Raw genomic sequence first — 15197 nt, 5'->3', positions numbered from 1 at the left:
GCACTTTCACTGAGCAGATTTTGTAAGAAGGTTTCACTGATAGATGAAAGTGTTTTATTTTTCATGAAGTTGTGGAACTCATCGGGGGACACGTTCCAGTGAAAACACATTCCAATAGTTGAGAAATTGTTGTAATCATGTGTTGACTATTGAGCTGCTCCATTTGTTTGGATGCAGTACATTTAATATAAATTGTCCTTAATTCATTCCACTAAGACAAGTAATTTGTGAACAATGCCAATGCACCAGGGTTAAAATTGCTCTTGGAGGGCTCTTCTTGAGATTTTTCTTGACAGCTGCTTTTTGATTTTCAATGGCTCTATCTCTCATTCTTATTATGAGGTGGTGCAGTCACATAGCAACATTACCTTCTATATCTGTGTTGATATATGTGGAATTCAGTATTGCACAGGCATGGAATTAGAAAAATTCAACAGCATCCAAAATCGTTATTCCATTAAACACAAAGCCACAAAGTAAAAACAAAACATTAATTACATAAACACCACAGTATTTGACACAACACAATATACAAGTTAGCAAAAGACTTTTCTTTATAACAGGCAAACACCTCCATACAAAATTCTATCACTTTAAATAAACCTTCCAAAGGCTAGTGAGCTCATAGTTATTGCATTTCTCTCACAGATACAGATTTTAACCAGACAGTTAATATCCTTTTTGATGCATCTGATGTCTCAAACTCAGATTTAACAACTAACAGTGCTCATTAAAATACCAACTGTTCCATTTTTCCATATAGTAAGCCCTTGAATTCACACAATATTGAGTAAAATATTCATTTGCAAGGAATTTGTTGAATCAGTGACTCCATATTTTCCTGCCTCCATTTAGCTCAGTAATTCTTTGACTGGTTTGAAATTATTCTCTTTACAACTTCCCTCTATGCCATGTATCAGTTTTCAATTTTCTTTCCCCCAGCTCACTACACACTCTCTCTCCTTGCCCATTTGCAGCTGCCCTGTTTAACCCCCACCCCCATTGATAGCTTGTCTGTTAGGAACTGACTAGCCATGTGTAAAGTTACAGGGGATCATATACTGGAGAATCAGGTAACAAGTAACAGAACACAAGCCTAGATCCATCTTCTGACCATTCAACATAGCAAGTTGTAGTAAGCACAGAGTTCTAACATTTTCAAGTCAAATGTATGATTATTTCTAACATTATGGGAACCAGAAAATATGACCCAATTTCCACCCACCCCACTACAGCCTTGCTCTCAGCACAGCTTCCTGCTACTTCACCCATCCTGTGCCCCTGACAACTCACGATGCTAAGGCTCCAGTCCTGGTTTGTTCACCACCACCAATCACATTGGAGCTTCTCCTCCAATCACAGGCTGCTTCTCTCACATGTTGGCTGCAACACAGGAAGAGTTAGCCTATGGTTGGAGGAGAAACTCTCCAGGAACTTTGTCTTTTCCATGAGTGGGTCAACTTTTTCTCAATGATTGCTCACATAATTGATTTTAGGGTGTGAATTCCTGCCCCCACCCCAACCTGTCTCCCAACCATCCCATCCATCTTGAACACTGCAATATAAACAATCATTTTTTAATTGAAGCAAATACATCTGACGGGTGTATATTACACACTTCAGAAACCAGAGAAAGTCTCTTAAATCCCGTTAGATAATCATAAATTAATTGCAGTTAAATACAGTTTCCTGTGATTCTCACCATCTTTATTGTGTTCTGGGGATAAGCAAGTATAAACTCATAGAATATGGAAATTACAACATGTGAAAAGAAGTTTGTGTTGTTGGTTTATGAATGGAACACTCGACTTGAATCCCATTTTTCTGACCTTACCCCCACATTCTTTTAGATTCTCCTTTAGAATCAATCAAATGTAGAAAGGAGGCAACAAACTTGAACAGAATGTTTCCCATAGGGAAAAAGAGAGGATGTTAGGTCAGAGCCTGTCTCACATTTTCCGAGACAATCAGTTCCACACAGGCATTGAAAGAAGAAAACAATGAGCTTGTTGTCAAATAGCACTTTTCACACCTTTGCCATGTATTTTATGGGCAATAAAGTGGTATAATTTATCTGCTATTTTAATCAGCAATGTTATTAGAAAGTCTCTATCCATCTTTAACCAGCAGTTTTAGTGGAAGCAAAAGTCATGATCCACATTATTTGAAATACATTATACAAATCTTTCATACATACACTAATGGACAAGCACATTGATAATGTCTTTTGAACTAGGTAACATCTATTAATTGTCACTTACCTCCACCCAATGTCCCTGAGACTGCATCATAAGTACCACAGATGGGTCAGATTTATTGAGAGTATCTCTGTCCAGCAAAGCTTTACAGGAAACACGTAGCTCCACCTTGGATACACAGGGAGCAGTGACAACACCCAATGGACCTGGAGACACCCTGCCTGTGAGCTCAGTCATCTCTGCACCAGGGAGATGTCTGAGAAACCAGCAGCAAGGACACGTTACTGGGAGCACCTTAACAAGAGACTGAGCTCTTCACCAAAGCACCAACAATGAAAAGCCAGCACTGAGGATTTGTTTTGGATGTTGACACCAAGGCAACTGCCACTGAGATGTTAGAAGGTATAAAGGTGATAAAGATTATTTCAGTGGAATCAGTTCTGTTCTAGGATTCTCCAATTCAGCCTTGTTAATACTGTGAGTTTTCCATCTTCAGTATCCAAGAAAAAAACTGAAGGAACGGTATGCAGTCCTTTCATACAACCCCACAGAACCAAAAGTGATATCAAATGCACCTGAAAATAAATCAAGAAAAAGTTTACTATAATAAAAGTCATATTTCAAAGAAATTTGAAGTCTGAGACCAATGATTCAGTTTAACACCAACTACAATGAATGAATGTTAGTCTATTCTTTTTACATAATCTATTCTATCCTGTTGTTAGATTTTATAATGTTTAAGTGCCCATTTTTCTAGCTGGAAAATGAAAATAAGCAAAAGAAATAAGGGAAATAATAAAAAAGGAAGATAATGCTGCCATTTCTTTGAAGAGACCAGGAAATAAACAAATAAACCCTTTTAAACCAATGTTTTCTCTGTCATTGTGAAACATAGCTGACTCTATGTACACAAAGATGTGTTTCATTCTGTTCCAAAATTAGAAATAGATACAACATGCTCATTCAAGGTTTCACACATTTATTTTCATGATTTAGAACTTCACTATGTAAAATTACCTCCTATTTGGTTTTATCAAAGAGTATAAATAATTCCCATTCACTTCTTTAAAATGTTTCAGATCATTTTCCCAATATTTTCCTCTTATCTACATTCATCATTCAGCACCAAATTATATCCCATTCATTTCAGTTAACTATATTGTAAATGTGTGAAATCATAAATTGTCACTATCCATTATTTCTCCAATATTAAAGTTTTGTGTCCCTTGTCTTTCAGGTGGAAAGCACACTCTAAACTTCACATACTAGATATCGCACTGGACTACAAGTTATAAATAGTCATTTCATAGAATCATACAGTACAGAAGAGGCTCTTCCGCCCACCAAGCCTGTACCACCACGTTTGGCCAAACTTTTATTTTGGTCTTCTGAAATAGGACATAACCCCAGGATTTAAAATCACCTGGAAACAGGATCTACTACTGAGGATTTATTTCAACATTAATCCTATCTATTGTAATTAAATATTGGAGAATTAAAAGAACTCAGATTGGCCTTAATAAAAGAATGAAACCGCGTTCTTCATGGTATATTGCTCCTTTCCCGATAGAGTTACAATGTTTAAACGATTATTCTAAATTATTTCAGTCTTTCAAGCTCAACCTGCCAGTTTATAAATAAAGTTATCTTATATTCACACTGTCCTATTTAATTTTTTGATGGGTGTGACAAAACATGAGTGAAACTTTAAAGAATATTTTACAAATCATCACTGGCCTCTAAAGACAATGAAGGAAAGCTGTAGTTTATTACTTGCATGACACAAATAACAGTTTCAAGGTACCAACCATCATTCAGTTCTGTATTCATACAGCTTTTTAAATTAAAAAGATAACTGACCTAACATAACTTACGTTTATCATGATCAGATCATACATCCACTACTTAGTGAAAACAATAAAACCAGAAAATGCTGGATATATCCAGACAGTATCTGTGGAGGAGTCATTGATTTAATGGTGGAATTCTGCAGATTAGTTCCTTCTGGAATCACAGCACTTTTATTTGTAAGTTGAGCAATTTGCTCAGTTTTCCCAAGAATCCTTCCCCCAGCCATGGCATTATCATTCACAATCCAATCTTTTCCAAACATTAGCAACGATGTGTAGGATTATTCTGTCAAAGGAAATATTTCTAATTAAAAAGACCATGGTATGAGTCACAATTGCTCATTACAGAACAATTGGCTGGCTTGCTAGTTTCATGGGTAGTATTAATGTATTAATCTGAAGTCACCTGCCAGACAAGACTTTTGTTTTGATAATAATCCTGGAGTTTTCATCATGTAATAAGATTACCAGATTTTTTGCTTTCATTTTTCCTGATTTGAGGACTGCAGATGCTGGAGATCAGAGTCTAAAAGTGTGGCAATGGAAAAGCACAGCTGGTGAATCGAAATTTCGGGCATGAACCCTTCATCATTCCTGATGTTGCCTGACCTGCTATGCTTTTCCAGCATCACACTTTGACTCCTATAAAGGGACTTTTGGCCAACATTCCTATCAATGTCAATGGATATAGAAGCTGGATATTTCTGTCACTTGAATGAAATTCACTGAATGCAATGAGTTTCATGATGTTCTAAGAACCCCTAATACAACATATCAATTTCATAACTGACTTAGTTCACAACACAAGCAAACTTTATGAAATTTAAAATTAAAACATTTAATTATTATTCGGGAAATTTATGAACAAGTATATTCAGTAACATAATTTTCAAATAAGATAACCATCTCCCCTTGACATTCTATGGCATTACCATTGTTGAATTCCTCCATAATTACAAACTGAACTGGGCCAGGTACCGCGGTTACGACAGCACGTCAGAGGCTGGGCAATCTGAGTGAATAATTCACCTTCTCAGTCCCCAAAGCCTGTCCATCACCTACAAGACCAAAGTCAAGGATGTGACAGAATAGTCTTCACGTTCCTGGATGACAGCAGTTCCAAGAACACTCAAGAAGCTTGATACCCTCCAGGACAAAGCAGCCCACCTGACTGGCAACCTATCCACCCACCTTCAATATTTACTCCCTCCACCACCAACACACAATGGCAGCAATGTGAACCATTTCAAATAAACACAAACATGACATTCTGAAGAGGAGTCATACTGGACTCAAAACATTAAATCTGTTTCTGTCTCCACAGATAGTGCCAGATCTGCTGAGACTCTCCAGCACTTTCTGTTTTTATTTCAGATTTCCAGCATCCACAATTATTTGCTTTACACTACCATCCAAATCCACCACTTGGAAGGACAAGAATAATGGGAACACTACCATCTACAGATGCATCTTTAAGCCACACACCATCTTGGTTCATTGAACTAAATTACTGTTTGTTCCACTGGGCCAAAATCCTGGAACTCATATCCCTACAGCATTGCAGAGGTACCCACCACACCCGCAACTACCACACCCACAACCACCTCCATCAATGACAGGAGTTCAAGAAGGCAGCTTTCTCATGGAAATTTGGATTGAACAATAAATCCTACTGTAGCCAGTGACACCTACATCATATTAACAAATAACGAAAAGCAATAAGCTTCATTCAAAAATAGGCTGTTTAACTTTACAATTTCTTGCTTGTATAGAACTTGTATGATTGTAATTAAATTGTGAGCATAAATTTATCAACAGATACATGAATAGATATTTTTCTTTGGCTTGATTAGGAAAGAAATTTAATTTATATGTGAAAGATACATGCGTTATGTGTTATATAAGAATATAGTTCTTACATTTTAAGATGTTGGGCATTTTTTATGTGACTTGGATAGCTCATTTCTATTCTAATAACTTAAGAAGGATAGTTCTGACAAACAAGAATGGTCTAACATTTATCCTAGCAAAATTATCAGAAGGTGTCATTAGAGACAAAGTGACTGTGGACTTGAACAAATCTGTACTGATGAGAGAACCAGCATGCATTTGGAAAGAATGGCATGCCTAACTAACCTGTTTCAAATTTTGAGGATGCCACTAATATGGTATGGAGTGAAGTGAAGTATTATTTCCTCAACTTCCAGAAGGCATTCGATACATTTTCACTAAAGAGACCTCGGTGTAAGGGGTGGCTTTGAATATTTTTAAGGGAAAAGTGGATAGATTCTTGGAAAGCAATAGGGTGAAAGATTACTTAAGATAGGTGGGAGTATGAATTTGAAGGTTACAATCACATCCAGCTTTTAAAGATGGCCAAGTGGTCTATATGTGCTTCTAACTCATACTCATATATATTTTCATTAGAGGTTCAGGTAAAATGGAAGTGTATGGAATTAAGAATAACTTTTTTGGCATGAGTAAGAATTGAGTAAGAGGTAGGGAACAAGAGGAAATGGTAGTATGTGCAATTCATAAAGCCACATTCTCTACAGTAAAAAGAATTATTCAAAATTCTAACATTGTTCAGTTTGAACAGAAAGGGCAGAGCTGAAATTAAACTTTGCTGCATTAACAAAAGTAAATATAGGCAATTTATGTTCTGTATGTTGTTAGACTGCCAAATTTATATTGTATTTCACCAGAGCTGTGCAGACCTTTACCAAATATAGTAATACATTTATATTTTCTGTTTCTCCCCTCTATATCAGGCACAGTTACACTTCTTTAAATATTTTATAAACAAAGGTAAGCATTTTGTGTCTTTTAATACTTTACATTGCCAACATGTTGTTGATAAATGTCTCAATCTTGTTAGACAAAAGATAAAATCCTCTGTGATTTTACCGTGATTCACTGAAACAGTATTACATAAGTAATATTACTGAATTAATTTCAGCAAAAACAAAATTACCACACGGTTATGAGAACAGATATATTCTGTCTCAACAAGCCATTTAGGTGGAACAACCTTAAACCATCACAGAGGAAACCTTGGGCCATTCTGAAGTAATGATGTCCAAAGACATTTTCAGCACTGATTCTAATAGTTTCAGATGCTCAATACAGAAGGCTTGACTCTGGATCCAAGTTACTTTCTACTTCAAGCAGGAGAAACTTTAAATGGTAATTCAAGAAACACCTACTGAGAGAAACCATAACTACTGAGTGATTATTTCAGCAAATCTGACGGTGTTAAATCCAAACCACCGATGAGGAGAAATGAAATGACAGGCCATCTTTTAAAGCACTAGCCAGTCTTTAAAGATCAGTATTCACTGAGGGGGTGGTGTTAATCACCTCGGTGTAAGATTAGAATCCCTTATATTTGAATAGATAGCAGTGAAATACTCAGCAATTTGTGTGTATGCTTGATAAAACCTTTCAGAAGGAAAGGGTTTTTTAAAAGGGTTTATTTTGTATTTTCCAGTTATGAATAGTGGACTTGTACCATGGTAAGCAAATTTACTGAATTTTAATTACTTAACACCCTATATGTGCTGTGTAAGTATTCAGAATTACTGCTAAAAATCACACACCAGATTATAGTCCAAACCTGGTGTTGTGTGATCTTTAACTTTGTTGCACCTATCCAACACCGGCTCCTCCACATTCAGAATTACTGACATACTTCATTCCCATTCACAGCAGTGCTGGCCGCCTTGATAAAGGGATTTGAAGATTTCTATAGTCAGTAAAGAATCTTCCAAATATGGTTGGTTATATCCTGAAAGAATTTTTTAGGAACAACTCTGGCCCTAAAGCACAACATAAAAACTTATATGAAGTGTTGCCAAAGCTCAAAGTAGACCAGGTATTGTTTCCAGAGAGCAAGCATTCCCAACTAGTCCCAGTCACAACCAAATTCTCATAAACAAGAAACCCCAAGGGTTGTTCTCATGGCTACCTTCAAATTGACTGATTTTTGAATTTGTTTCATTATTTTGTAATTCAGCTTCCTCCTACTGCTAATAGTGCTTCAGCAGAAACTTGTACAGATGTTGTGCAAATAGATAGATACTTTGAATAAATGTAAATGTAATTAAGTTTCTTCACACCAGTTATAAGAAAGTGAAAGGACACAGTGGGCAGCTGTACTACGTAGTGACCTTTATATATTTTTTGTGTACACTAGTAATGAACATCCTATCAGCCACGTACTAACAGCATGAAATGAAGCAAAATGTTAATCACTCTTTTAAAAAATATAAGAAGCTGTGCCCGATGTTGGAGATGATGACAAGAACCTGAAGTATTCAGCGTTGAAATGCTGCCCTGTAAAATGCCATACCTACACCACAGCAACTTCAATCTCGTCCTCCCAAAATTATTTCGGAACCACAATATGTCTTTTTTCCCCAATTTCCATCGCTTGCTTTCAACTCCTATCTGTGGCAGCCGGATTAAAACACAACCATCTGTATTAAATTTAGAGTTTGTTCAGTAAGCAGCCTCTCTCCGGGCTGATCACATTTACAGAGAACCACGGGTCGCCACCTTAGTTGCGGTGCGCCCTAACCTAATACAGAAAATAAAAAAAAGGTCCCATTCATAATGAAAGGGTACTAATCGACCACCCAGCACCTTTGGCCGTTCTTTTTTAAGCTGCAGGGTTTAATGAAAACCAATGCTACCACATGCGAGGTAATTGATGTTAAAACATTGAAATTAAACTGACAGCACTGATATTGCCCAGTCCGAGTTGATTAAAGCAAGTTGGTCGAAAGTAGTGAATTTCTAGACACGAGGCGATATCCTTCACAAAAGTCATCTGGTTTGCTTGCAATCTGGTTACTAAGATAATAACCGAGACTTCAGATCACAGAGCTGTCGAAAATGTAACTTAATGAATTTGGTCTTTCCACGAGTTATTTAATTCCCTCCTTATATATTCCTTACAGCATCCCTCCATTTAATACTGCTGTAACAATGCATAACAGTTATTCCAAATAACAATTGTCACCAAAAGATAGTACCTGGACAGAGAGCCTTGGACTCAGTGCTCGCCGCCTGTGCTCGAGGCTAGCCAGTTAGTGGCGAGGCAAGTCTGGAGAAGAGAGGGAGAGAGGGAGAGAGAGAGAAAGAGGGAGGGATGGAGAGAGAGAGAGAAGGGGGAGGAACAGAGGGAGCTGCGCTCAGGTACTCCCACTCGCTCACATTCCCAGAGCCAGCAGCAGCCTCCCCACGACCGCCTACTTGCTCATTGGGTACAAATGTGTCTGCCTTTCTTTTCCACTTGAAGAAAACTTGCTCCCATGAGACCATTGCAGTAATGTTTGACATCAAGTCCAAAATATCGTGAAAGAATTATTTACCCAAGCCGTGTATTTAGAAATCGAGGCGCTGAGGAACTCAGGCTCATCTGAAAGGGGTGAAACTCAGAAACACGACTAATCTGTGAAATGTTCGACCTGAACCTTCAGATCCCGTGTAGCCAGCGGTGGTTCTGTTGGGCCAGCCCCTGGGTAGTCAGTGCTATGGGGGATGCCGCCAGCAAAATCGCTGCAGAGGCGAACTGCCCTGGCGATTGGTTATTAATGTGCAACTCGCACAGAAACTTCAGGGCAGCCCCATGTGCGCGGTTTGAGTGCGGACACCCACAGTCTGCTGCCAGGTGGGGGTGGGGGTCACCTGCCTGTCTCCCCAGTTACATGACACTGAGAGGGGGGGGGGCTTCCCAAACTCTTGGGGGTTTGAATCTGGTCACCAGGCCTGGGAGGGGGCTTGTGTAACTGGGAGAGGGGGAAGAGGAGGCAGTTAGAGGGAGAGGGTCAGTCGGAGAGCTGCCAAGGTGATTGCTGCAGTGATTCTGACGACTGCAAAGGGGGGGGGGGGGGGGGGTTTCACTACCTTCCCCTCCCCATGAGGAAGCCCGGTCCGATACTGATATTATGGTCACCATTCCACCGAGAGAAGGTAGACGCGTGTACATTTCAGTCTGTCCGCTTCCTCACAAAGTGAACAGTCCTGATTACTGTCAACACCTTGTCACTGCACATTCATTTTTCAAACTGCGGAGTTCACATCATTCCCCCCACCCCCCACTGAAATGTGAAATATCCACAAAATAAAGTATTTTAAAAATCTGATGGTGAGCCTGGTGCTGCAGAAATAATTTGGGCATAGTCCTGTCGTTTGATCTTTGGCAGTCTGTCTGTTTGCCAAACTTGAAATTTGTAGGACAAAACCAAAAAATGCTGGAGCATATTAGATTCCTTGCAATTAAATTGTAAAAGGGGCCGCAGGAATGTGACTCGTTTCCCAGAAACTTACCTTGTGTCAAATATTGAGCACTTTCACTTTGGAAACACAGTATGGGAGATTTATAATAATTTTTTAAAATCTTATTTTTGGTTCTAATCTACCTTTTCTAAGGAAGGAAATCCCCCCAAAAAAGCACAACGCAAATACAGAAAGTAATGTTATGAGATGGCTGCATTAGCTACTAACTGATTGGTGAGCGTGTGAAAGGGGGCGCTGGAAGGCAAAGGGCAGCTCCCTGAAATATTACCGAGTAACCCTGGAGACAACCTCAAGAAAAGTCACAAATATACAGACCCCTAATGGAGGCTTATTTTTTTTCAGATTTTAATTACTGTCAGAAGTATTTTAAAAAACCTTTTTAAAAAACTTATGTTAATCCCAACATTTCTTACTTTTTTTTGGTTGTATTTATGGGCATCATCAAATCTGGGAGCGTTTCACTGAATGTGACAAAACCGACGGCCTCGATTATGCCAAAATTCATTTCCAGAAGGAAAGAAGTAACCAGACAACTGTTTTTAAGTTTTAACCTAGTTGTAAAGTTTGGATAAATACAACAGTTATAATTATTCTTTACATTTATTTGAAAACCAACCCTTTTGCTGGCTGTTACATGATCTCTGAATAACAATTTTAATGTCACACTGCACCTGCACAGAGACCAGGCTATTTAACAGTCATCCGAAATGCCACAAAGAAATTTACACTCTGGGCTTTCCCGAATCTTTCAACGGGTTTAAAATGCCATGTTACACTGGTATGATATCACAGGTGCAATATGATCACAATAACCATGTTTTGTGTTGGGAACAGTCATTCTGCTGTTTGTTTTGCCTTATGTACCTGATTTAACGTTGTGTTCGCTATTCCGGCTGAGTTTAGTTCACACTCCAGACTGTTCAACCCTCAATCCCACGGTGTTATTTTTAAGGACACACATGGAGCTGCCGTAATCACACAGCTTCCAGGTGCCCTATAGAGGGCACCACACCATTTGGATCAATGATCCACACTCACGTTCAGACGAAATAGACTTACATTTATGTAATTTTAAATCATACAAACCAGGTTATAGTCCAACAGGTGTATTTAGAAGCACTAGCTATCAGTTCTTTCATATGTAAATCCTAGAACTTTTTTTAAAGTTACTTTCTCAAGTGAACTTTAACAATAGGTGCCATGTCAGCTCAAATGATGCATTGAAAATGTGAAGTAAACGTCTGTCTGTTTGTGTGCCAATGTTCAGACTGATTCTATTTCTAAAAAAGGGATTTACAGAATCTTACATGCATTGATGAAGTTTTTGAGGAAAATAAAATGTAATTCTGCAAGTACAAATTCACCCCACAAACTTGAGTGTGTGCATGTGTACACGCACACATGTGGGTGTGTGTGTGGGAGAGGGGTGTGAGTGTCTGAGTGTGTGTATGTGTGCGTGTATGTATGAGTGTAAAGACGCAAAGTCTGTGAGAGGGTGCATGTGTTTGTGTGTGTGGGGGGGATGTATGTGTGAGCATCTGAGACAGAGCTTGTGTATGACAGTCTGCGTAAGTGCATGGGTCTGTAGGAGCATGTGTGTGTAAGTGAGTGAGTGTGTAGTGCATTGGGGTCACCTGTAGTGTGACATGAACCAAAGGTCCCGATTAAGGTCATCCCCATGGGTACCGAACTTGGCTATCAGCCTCTGCTCGGCCACTTTTCGTAGTTGCCTGTCCAGAAGTCCGCCTTGGAGGATGGTCACCCGAAGGTCCGAGGTCAAATGTCCTGGACCGTTGAAGTGTTCTCCAACTGGGAGGGAACACTCCTGTCTGTTGATCATTGTGCGGTGTCCATTCATCCGTTGCCATTGCCTCTGCTCGGTCTCGCCAATGTACCATGTCTCAGGGTATCTCTGCCTGCAGCGTGCGAAATAGACAATGTTGGCAGAGTCACATAAGTACCTCCCATGTACATGGTGGGTGGTATCCCTACGTGTAATGGTGGTATCTGTATCGACACTCTGACACGTCTTGAAGCATCTGCCGTGACAAGGTGTATGGGGTTGTCCTGAAAGCCGGGCAATTTGCTGTGAACAATGATCTGTTTGAGGTTTGGTCGTTGTCTAAAGGTAAGACGTGGAGGTGTGGGGAAGGTCTTGGCGAGGTGCTCATCCTCATCAATAATTTGTTGCAGGCTGCAAAGAACATGTCAGAGTTTTTCAGCTCCTGGGAAATACTGAACTACAAAGGGTATCTTATCGGTTGCAGCTCCTGTCTATCTCCTGAGGAGGTTATTACGGTTTCTCACTGTGGCAGTTGAAACTGGCAGTCGATGAGTTGAGCATCGTACCCTGTTTTTATGAGGATATCCTTGAGTACTTCCAAGTACTCATCACATTCCTCCTCATCTGAACAGATCCTGTGTATGCATAGGGCTTGTTCGTAGGGGATGGCTGCTTTAATATGTTTCGGGTGGAAGCTGGAGAACTGCAGCATCATGGGTTTGCAGTAGAGTGAGGTGCTGAGGTGCCCATTCTTGGAGATGCATGTGTCCAAGGAAGAGACAGATACTAAAGAGTAGTCCATGGTGAGTTTGATGGTGGGATGAAACTCATTCATATCATGCATAGTTGTTTCAGTGTCTCCTTGCCATGCATCCAGAGGAAGAAAATGTCCTGTGTAGAGAAGAAGTCTTGTTTGAACCTGTGCATGAAAATGTTGGCATATTGAGGTGCAGATTTGGTCTCCATGGCTGTTCCATGTTTCTGGATGAAGAACTAGTTGTCAAAGGTAAAAACATTGTAGTCGAGGATAAAGTGGATAAATTGTAGGATGGTGCTCGGAGATTGGCAGTTGTGTTGAGTAATGAGGCTGTTGCAGTGATGCCATCATCATAGGGGATGCTGGTGTAGAGTGCTGAAATGTCCATTGTGACAAGGAATGTTCCTGGTTCAACTGGTCAGTGTGTGTTAAGTTTCTGTAAGAAATCTGTAGTGTTGCAACAGAAGCTGGGGGCCCCCTGTACAATAGGTTTAAAGGTTCCTTTGACGTAGCCTGAGAGATTCTCACACAGGGTCCCATTGCCTGATATGATGAGACATGCTGGTGTGTTGGCTTTGTGTATCTTCGGAAGGCAGTAGAGGTCACCTATGTGAGAAGTAAGTGGGATGAGGGTGCATAGGAACTCTGAAGGACTGGATCCAAAGTCCTGATCAATGTGTTTAGTTCATGGGTGTGCTCTTTGGTTGGATTGGCTGGTAGTTGCCTGAAGTGTTCCTGGTTGTTCAGTTGTTGGTACACTTCCTTACAGTACTCTTCTATTCTGAAGAGTACTGTAAAGGATTCTAAAGAATTCCTCCTTTATCTGCTGGTTTGATGACAATGTTGTGATTGGTTTTGAAAGCATGAATGGCATTGTGTTGTGATCGGGTGATGTTTTGCTCTATCTGGTTTTATGGACTAAAATACACTCAATGCATTGCAAGCAGCCCAGACCATAACTTTGCAATTTGTTTTGGTAAGTATACAGTGAAAATTACCCGGATAAAGTTAGCAAGGTTGACTACCAGGTTTAAAACAGACAAAAAGTTTATTCACAAAATTACACGATGAAACACAAAGAACAGAATAAAGAAGCCCTACAGAACTCAGTCTATCCAAACTAGACTTAATTATGCTGTTCTGAATATACACAGCAGTCCCAATAAGGAAACCCCATTTAAAACACACCCTTTAAAACACAGTAACAAAAAATGGGTCAGATGCTTACAGGTTGAAGTTAGAAGGACAGAAGAAAGAGTTTCCACACAGCTCACTGTTGAACTCCAAACCAGTTCTGGACTGAACTAAATTGCTCACTTAGAGAGCTGACCATTCCCCTTTCATTCTACAGGCCACTTCTAAAACATGACCACTTTGGCCTGAAGTCTCATCTGTTTACATAGAAACAAAAGGCCTCAAAATCCTTTTCATCTCTGTACCAAACCAGTCTGATTGGAGCCCAGCCTGGTTTATTACTCCTCCAGAAGAAATGAAGGATGGAGTATCCTTGAGCCAAGGAACAGCTTTTAGAAGAAAAAGCACTAGCTTTGTGACACTTGTGGGTGCAGCTGACGAATCTTGCATTTATACATTTCCTGACAGTTTGAGCATACATGTCAAGCCCAGGGCAGTGGCTGTCCAGAGGGGTCCAAGTTGACCTTCAAATCATGACATTTATATAGTACCTTTCACAACCTCAAGAGGGCACAAAGTACATTTGAAGTTAATATTGTAATAGGAAAAGTTCACAGAAATATTCATGACACAGCTGCAGTAAACATTGGAGTATTATAAAATGAATTAAAATTCTTCAATAGAGAGCAATGTTCTGTCAAAATAACAAGTTATGCAGTGTACAGATCACAATCTGGACTTTCTACCACTTCTTTGGTCTTACTTCTGAACTAATGTCTATAGGAAGACTTGCATTTAGCAGATTTGTATGTAATCTGTGAAAACGTTGCTCCTCAGGTCCCTTTTATATCTTGTTCCTCTCACCTTAAACTCATGCAGTATAACTTTGGACTCCCCCACCTTATGGAAAAAACCTTAGCTGTTTGCCCTATCCATGCCCCTCATGATTTTATAAACTTCTCTAAGGTGATCCCTCAGCCTCTGACACTCCAGGGAAAAAAAAATCCTAGTCTATTCAGCCTCTCCCTTTAGCTCAAACCTTCTAAACCTGGCAACATCTTTGTAAATCTTTTCTGAACCCTTTCAAGTTTCACAACATCTCAGTTGCTGTATTCTAATTTTCTAAATAATTGCCTTGGAAATGAAACATAAAACCACATTGAAAGATCCAT

The 15197-nt window shown here is 39.5% G+C and overlaps 1 protein-coding gene across 1 annotated transcript in view; it reads right to left on the bottom strand.

Moving 5' to 3' along the window:
- The window catches only part of cpne7 (copine VII), a 163386-nt gene extending 153991 nt beyond the window's left edge, over positions 1-9395 (bottom strand). The window contains exons 1-2 of the mRNA XM_043706786.2: positions 9085-9395; positions 2262-2773 (exon numbers count right to left, since the gene is read on the bottom strand). Of these exons, the coding sequence (XP_043562721.1) occupies positions 2262-2435 (174 nt within the window). The 5' untranslated portion in view covers positions 2436-2773; positions 9085-9395. The remainder of the gene's footprint in view (positions 1-2261; positions 2774-9084) is intronic.
- Positions 9396-15197: the final 5802 nt, after the last annotated feature.

The sequence above is a fragment of the Chiloscyllium plagiosum genome, unplaced genomic scaffold (genome assembly GCF_037043375.1).
Source record: "Chiloscyllium plagiosum isolate Xiang-an unplaced genomic scaffold, Cpla_swu_hap1 HiC_scaffold_17, whole genome shotgun sequence".
Taxonomy (NCBI): domain Eukaryota; kingdom Metazoa; phylum Chordata; class Chondrichthyes; order Orectolobiformes; family Hemiscylliidae; genus Chiloscyllium; species Chiloscyllium plagiosum.
This window is presented reverse-complemented; position numbering and strand designations above follow the sequence as displayed.